This window comes from Rattus norvegicus, chromosome 9 (genome assembly GCF_036323735.1).
Source record: "Rattus norvegicus strain BN/NHsdMcwi chromosome 9, GRCr8, whole genome shotgun sequence".
Classification (NCBI taxonomy): domain Eukaryota; kingdom Metazoa; phylum Chordata; class Mammalia; order Rodentia; family Muridae; genus Rattus; species Rattus norvegicus.
The window spans coordinates 87127313-87134935 of NC_086027.1; the positions used below are offsets into that span (position 1 = coordinate 87127313).

Sequence of the window (7623 nt, forward strand, 5' to 3'; positions counted from 1 at the left end):
CCCTTAGTTTTTCCATCCTTAAAAATATTCTTCAGATGTAAAGAAAACCATCCATCTCCCCACCTACTCCATAGCCCTCAGACCTCGGGAGTTCCGATTGGCAGAATGAGTCGGGAAGTTCAACATTTAGCCCAGAGTTTTCCTTTTGACAACTTAACTGTGTAACTTATTGCCCACTTACTTTGTGCTGAGAGCTCGCCAGTGCTTTGTGGGAGGACCAGCAAAATAAGGTTCCTGTTCTCGACTTTACATCTGGTACAGTTAGGTACAAATAATGTTACCCTCCCTCACACACACCGAAAATAAACAAGACTTCTGTGGGCAATTTCAAACACCAGGAAGGATAGCTAGTGGTCTAGTATCTGGGGACAGGTAGTAGATATAGCAGAACTCTCTGCCAAGGTGAAATTAAAACCTTGAATGAAAGCAGACAACACAGCTGCACGAAGCTTCAGTATTCAGGGCACTTTAGCTGGTAACTCCTATGAGGACAAATCCTCCTGCCAACCTCTTGAGGCAGAGGTGGGTTACTGCTGAACTTCTCCTCAAATTTTACTGTGGAAGAGCCTGAGGTGGAAAGAAGTCAGGTGATTTCCCAAGGTCTTTCCAAATAAGGAGAAAGCAATCCTTAGACCGTATCAATGGGCTGCAGGTGCTAATGTGCTTTAATATCAGGTAGCATTCAGGGGCCAAGCAAGCAGCAGGATAAACATTTACACTTGAAATTTAGACTAACCTGCAGCCCTTGAACTCTGAAATCATGAGCTCTTCAAACTTCCAAAGGGCTGTGCAAGACAGACTAGATTTAATTTTGCTGGACTTTTCTACTCTGAAGATGGAGCTGAACCCGAGATTGACTCAGTCTCCTCTCTAAGATGCAGAGGGGAGAATTGTCTTGAAAAGGTACCTCCTGCCATCCCTGAAGCCCTCTAGACAATGAATTAATGAAAGAAATAATGATGTTATTTCAATCATGGCTCTCCAAACTCCTGCATTGTCTAAGGTGTTGTTATGCCAGGCCTTTCCATAAATGGAAGTCAAGTTCTGTTACTAGTGTGGATATTTAAGGCATATCTAATACAGGCAGGGTAACCCAGCCCTCAGTATTCAGGAGACAGAGGCAGGTGTATGTCTGTGAGTTAGAGGCAAGCCTGGTATACCGAGCAAGATCTGGGACAGCCATGGTTTCTATACAAAGAAACCCATCTCAAAAACAAAAGAAAACACACACACACACACACACACACACACACACACACACACACACACACGGCATCCATTTACGCAGTGGAGATACATTCTTGCTATAGGAATTCCAATTCCTGTTGTGGAGGTAAGGAAAGGGTGGATAAAAGAGATGTATAAATATAAAAGTAGCAAAGGCTTCTGGGTGAATGGTTAAATCGAATCGAATCTGCAAAATAGAAGAGGGCTCACCTCAATGCAGGAGGGACAGACGATCACCTCATTTTGCTGACCCTCTGGTTCTGGTAAGAGAGTTAGAAATTAGCAACCAAAGCAAGGTCAACCAAGGTGAAAAATCTCTCTGTGTACTGAGCCACTAATGGTATCTATTTGATTTTCAGCAATTCTAATTCAATTTCCACAAGAGAGTTACGTGTGCAACCCACAAAAGAAGCAAAATGTGGCTCTCATTGTGGCCAAGGCAACTCCAAGATGCACTTCTCCTGTATGAAAAGCCTAAATCATTGGTTCATTTCTGTGGACCATAAATAAGCTATAAGTAAGAAGCCAGCTGGTCTCTCAGTAACTCTATGCAGACTTTTAGGCTGCCAGTTGAAGGAAATGAAATAGCAAACACATGTTTATGTATGAATGGCCACATCCGCAAAGCCACGGTCTGTTACTAGTGTGCATATGTCATGTGTATACATCCACATATACACACATCCACATATACATACAAGTGTGGATGCATTTCAGCCACAGTGATTATAAACAGAATGTCTGCACAGGAGGTGAGGAAAGAGTGAATAAAACAGAAAAAAAAATAAAAGCAGCATGAGATGTTCAGGGTATATAAGTCATGACTCACCTCTGAAATGTGACTCTTAATTGGGACAAGACGCAGGTCACAGAAACCACCAACAGCAGTGTGACATCAAGATTTAGGTTTTGTGCCTGTTACAGGGGACTAAACTCTTCTCTTCCTAGAATATTACAACAGTTGTGTGTGGGGGAGAGTGTTTCAGGAGAGGTCTTCAAGGGGTCTCAAAAGCTAGAAATGAGGGTCAATGGTTAAGAGCATTGGAGGACCAAGGTTAGAGTTCCAGTGACCCCATGGTGGTCCCCATGTTTTCTCACACTTGGTCTGTAACTCCACTTCCAGGGGTCCAAGGCCTCCTTCTGGCCTTCACAGGCACCAGGAACACATGCAGTACACAGACATACACGCAGCTAAACACATACAAACTACGAAAAATTGTTTAAAAAAATAAAAAAGCTCAGAAATACACAAAATGCTCATCTTAACTAACTACACTGTCACATGTGAGCAATTTTTCCTCTCTGAGCCTCAATCAAAATCTGGCATCGGGACTTGGATTGAAGCATGTACCCAAGGAGAAGAAAGGCTAGGAAAAGAGCTGGGAGCGATTTCACCATGAAATAAAAATGTGCCGAAATCCAGTGCGTCTTATTTTCTATAAACACTTCCTGTTTTTATTAAGACAGCATAGACATATAACACGCCATATTGTGGTTCCTAAACTGCAGCCATGCTACTTAATGGATGGCCAATAAATTACTCCACCCATATGATAGATATAAATGCTTCACTGGAGATCAGTTAATACAGAGACATCATGCAGGTGTCATAATACACGAGGGAAAACAGCACACCCCCTGTGGCATCTCCGATTTTTCCCAATGATCTCTCCCCAACTTCCAAAAAGTGGAATAAAACATTTGTTTTCACACAAAATACATTTTAGACCCACGTTTTCCTCCTAAAAAGGCAAGTCTACCATGTGTAGTACACACCCACAAATCACCCCTTTCGTCTCAAAATCGGGTCCATATGTATTTTTCCCCATTTAGCGTGGACATTCCAGTGATTCCATGACATCGGACAATTAAACTCAAAATATGCTAAATGTACATTATCTTGATAACCAGAGACAGAGACATTTTTCAGTTTCTCTTTGGGCACTATTATATGTTTTCATATAGTTGAAAGTTATCGTTTCACAGTATAAAATCTTGAACTACTAACACACCTTGATTTTCTGCATATTATTTTGAAATGTGTTTGGATCAGAGGTAAGAGAGAAATGACACCGCTCAAAACAACGTCTGTGCAAAACTTCCAGATTTATATATTCAAAAGTAAATTATTTTTTTAGTGAACTTGGGGGAGCGGGGTGCCACGGGAAAGGGGGAAGCTTATAGTTTATACTTTGAATAAATAGCTTTCACTGTCTTCCAGGTGGGGGCAACAGTCAGTCAGTTTTGAGAGGTCAGGCTCTTTAAGCTCCCTGAGTCGAGTCCGGTTACAGAAGATGAAAATGACTGCCTGCCAGTAACACTGTGAATAAAACAACCGCAAGCCTCCAAGAGATGGGACTTCTGGGCTTGGCTCCAGGCACCAGGCGGAAAGCAACGGATCACCACCGAGTGCGCGCTTCAGGGAGACCAGAGACAGCCCGGGACGCGCACGCGCGCTGAGCACCTGCCCAGTTCCGCGCAGACGCCGGCTACGGCAAGGTCTAGCCTGCGGCTCAACTCCAGGCGCGTGGATCCCGACTGTTTGTTTATCAGTCTGTCCTCCCAGGATCTCTGAGACGCAGGAAGATCCTTTGCTTTTACACCTTATTCATTTTTCCTTTAAGAGATTCAAGTCCATTCACAACTGTGGCGGACAAGTGCGCGCGCGCTACCCTAAACGAGCGCCCAAGTCCTAGGCGCCAGGAATCCGCTTTCTGCACATCTGCAGGCTATGGGGCAGGGACAGCCACATACTTTGGTCAAGGTGGGAGTGACGCATAAAGGAGATCCCACACACACCAGCATCCCACTCTCTTCTGTTTCCCTCTCTCGCTCAAGGTAAGGGAAACAGGGAACAAAAAGAGAAGAGAAAGGAAACTGAGACTCCGCAGTGGTTCGTTGGTTCGTGGTCACAGACGAAGCGGGGAGAAACCCCAGCTCACTGAGTCCAAAACCGGGTCCCCTGGGGATGCTCAGGGTAGACGATGCCCCGGGTGTGCCTTCCCGCTACGTATCGCTCCTCCGGGCACTGCCCAGAGTTGCGGCCGCCCGCGCCCTGGAGCCACTGCCGCCGCTTCCTGCGGAGCCCGCGGCGGTCCCATCGGGCCGGTACTTGAGCCAGCAGATGATCCAGGTAACTACCACCGAGAAGAGTGCCAGGATGCTAGCCACCGACAGGCAAATGGGTCCCACAGGCGAGGGCGATCCGGTAGCTGGGGCGGGGCCGGGGGACGAACCGCTGCTCGGGGGTCCCCCACCCCCGCCGCCGCCGCCACCGCCGCCGTAGTGGTTGACGAAGATGAGACCGGTGAACAGCAGCACCACCATGGAGAGGAACGAGAAGACTACGCACACGCAGCCGGCGGTGAGCGCCGCCCGCTTGCAGTTCTGACAGCTCTCGTAGGCGCCCGGGGCGCGGAGACCCGGGCGGCCCGGAGGTCCGGGGGCGGCGTCCTCAGCGGGTGGTGGCGCCGGCTGCGCCGGCTGCGGGGCGGGGACTGGCGGCGGGGCGGTGGGCGCGGGGCGGCGGGAGGCCAACGGCGGGAGGCGGTCTTGGGGCAGCGGATCGTGTGCGGCTCGCAGAGCCAGCGGGAAGGCCTCGGCAAGCTTGGTGTTGTTGGGCAGGCCGTGTACGCGGCTGTCCGGCAGCGGCGTGCGGTGGCGGCACACCGGGCACGCGATGGCGCCGGGCGGGCCGTGCCAGGGTGGCGGGCGGGGTGCGCGCTCAGGGACGGCGCTGGAAGCGGCGGCGGCGCGGAGCTGCAGCTGGCTCAAGCACTCCTGGCAGAAGGTGTGCAGGCATGCCAGCAGCTTGGGGGCGCGCCGGTCCGCGTCGAAGTAGTTGTAGCAGATTTTGCACTCGTAGTCCTCGAGCGGTGGGAGGCTGGGGGCGGTCGCCGTGGCGTCCCGGACTCCCGAGTCTCCGCCGTCGCGAGCTCCAGCCGCAGTACCCCCAACTCCGTTTCGGCTCCGGGGGCTGCTGCTCCTGCTTTGGGTGCTGCCGCCGCTGTCGTTCGCAGGCGCTGCCATGGCATGATACGCCCCTCATCGGGGGCTAGGTGAGGCACCGTCCTCCCCCTGAGCTGCAGCCCGGGCTCAGGGCGGGGAGGAGGCGCTTCTGCCTCCCCCCTCTGACTGCTGTCGCCTGGCAGGGGAGGTAACCGCTGGCTGCTGCGCCCCCGCCCGGCCTTCTGGTCCACCCACCCCACCCTACCCCACCCAACCCCACCCCACCCCAGTGCGGATGCTTTTAGTCCTTTCAGGTCCAGGGGGCCTGACTGAGGCACCCTTAATCTCCTCTACCTAAGTATCCTCACAGCTTTCTGTATCCGTTTATGTGGACTTAAAATTGGGGTTCAGGTGGGCTTGGAGGTGTTGCAGGAACGCATTTGGGGTGCAGCTGCGTTAGGCTGTTCCGTTTTGCTTCTACACACAGCCTCTAAAGATGGTGTGCTACTGGGACCTGCCTTTTCCTTTTTCCACTTCCTCAACATCACTCCTCCCACCCCTCCTTTTTATCTGATTCATCCTTCCTTGTCTGGGGCTAGGTCCCAGGAGAAGTCTCCTCTCCCCCTACCAGCAAGAGCTCACCGTGATGTAATGCAGGACCCGCGCAGGGAGGGGAAGCGGCGGCCTCGGCAGCCTGGCAGAGGCGGTTCCTTTCCCGACTGAAAATCGTGATCTCATGTCTCAGTCCAAGGGCGAAAGCCAATAATCCCTAAGCCATTTACGCTTTGCGCTTTTATTAGCAGGGCCCAGGCGGCGGTGCAGGGCTCATCCCAGAGTGGAAGCAGAGAAGGGCATTTCCCCCCCTTCGCCATTTGGAGGAAATTTGGGAACTGGATAATTCTCCCTTCTTCCTTGGCAGTGTTGCTTCTTGAGTTTAAGGAGAGAAGACAGATTGGGAGCAGAGTCCAGCTGTTTTCCTGGTGATGACCAACCACCGTAGATGCAGCTGTTTCTGTAACCAGGCCGTTACAGAGGCAGAAGGGAGAGAAAGTAGTTGGCAAGGAAGTTCACACACTGAAAAGCCCAGTTTAAACCCAGCTGCTAGCCTCGCCCACCGCCCTTTTCCGCGTCCCCACTTTAACTTTTATCATTCGGATGCAGAGAGCACAAAACTCTCGCCTAATTATGGAATAGAAGTTCAAACGGACAAATCAGCAAGATTAGCTCATACAGTAAGGTACAGGAGGGCTTGGGTACAGCCTGCGAGGTGATATTCAGATATCCTTAACCTCTCCTCCCCCCCCACCCCCCCCCCCGCCCCGCTTCAGATGCCCCCTCCCCGGCCTCAGGAAGGGGAAAATGGCCACTCACCTCCCCACTCGGTAAAGAAGCGGGACTTTGTAAGATTTTTTTCTCTTCTCTTTTCCTCCTCCTCCTTCCTCCTTCCTCCTTCCTCCTTCTTCCTCCTCCTTCCTCCCCCTTCCTCCTTCTTCCTCCTCCTTCCTCCTTCCTCCCTCTTCCTCCGTCTTCCTTCCTCTCTCTCTCCCTCCCTCTCCCCCTCCTCCTCTTCTTCCAGAGGGAAGAAGCACTGCACCTTCTGCCTGGAGTCTCCGAAGTTCACAAGGTGACGCGGGAAATAGCTCGGGGGTGGGGCGGGGGGGGGCCAACCTGAAACCCCTATGACTGGGAAGCATATTAAAGGTAGAAGACAGAAAGAACCCTGGAAAGAGCCAATAAGAGCTGGATGAGAGAGCTGGGAATACAGCTCAATTGGGAGAGTGCTGGCACAACCCCAATGGCATCTCCAACAAGCATTGGGGAGGTGGAGGCAGGAGATTAGAGATTCAAAGCATCATCAACTACATATGGAGTTTGGGGCCAACCTGGTCTACATGAGACTGTCTCCAAACACAAAACAAAACAAAACAAAAAATTGGGTTTCTAGGGGAATTCTAAAGGACTATAACATTTCTGGAGCATTTGAAAATAAGTATATTTTTATTCTATGTAAATAGTGAGTGTGGTATGCCTTGAAAATTTAAGGCCTTGAGTTAAACTTGTTTCAAAATGTTAACTTTCTAGTTTCAAGCTTTCTTATTATTATTTGGGGGCAATATTGTTTTTAAATATCTATGATGGGGACAGTAATGACAGATCAGGTCGATGGGACAAAAAGATTATTTCCTGGCCTTGAAAGGTTGCAGACTGACTCAAAGCTAACTGGAGCTTTAAATGTCTTCCTGCTTCTCACTGTGTCCCCTTGTAGCGTGTGTGTCTCACAGAGTTTCAAACCGGGATCTTCAAGCTCTGGTTAGTATGTGCTATGCTTGCAGTGCCGTTCAGAACGTGAAAGCTTGTCTTAGGGAGGTGCACAGAAGCAAGAGGGCTAATGTACATCTGTAAAGCCAGCTTCACACCGAAGTTACACAAGCCCTCATGTAAGATCCC

General features: G+C 50.4%; 1 protein-coding gene across 1 annotated transcript; it reads right to left on the reverse strand.

Moving 5' to 3' along the window:
• Positions 1–2656: 2656 nt before the first annotated feature.
• Positions 2657–5883, reverse strand: LOC108351956 (RING finger protein 223-like). Its single transcript, XM_039084659.2, has one exon. The coding sequence runs from the start codon at positions 5254–5256 to the stop codon at positions 4234–4236; it is 1023 nt and encodes a 340-aa protein (XP_038940587.1). The 5' UTR covers positions 5257–5883; the 3' UTR covers positions 2657–4233.
• Positions 5884–7623: the final 1740 nt, after the last annotated feature.

Excerpts from the sequence above, each read along its gene's own strand:
- LOC108351956 (XM_039084659.2), bottom strand. The coding sequence starts at position 5,256 with ATGGCAGCGCCTGCGAACGACAGCGGCGGCAGCACCCAAAGCAGGAGC.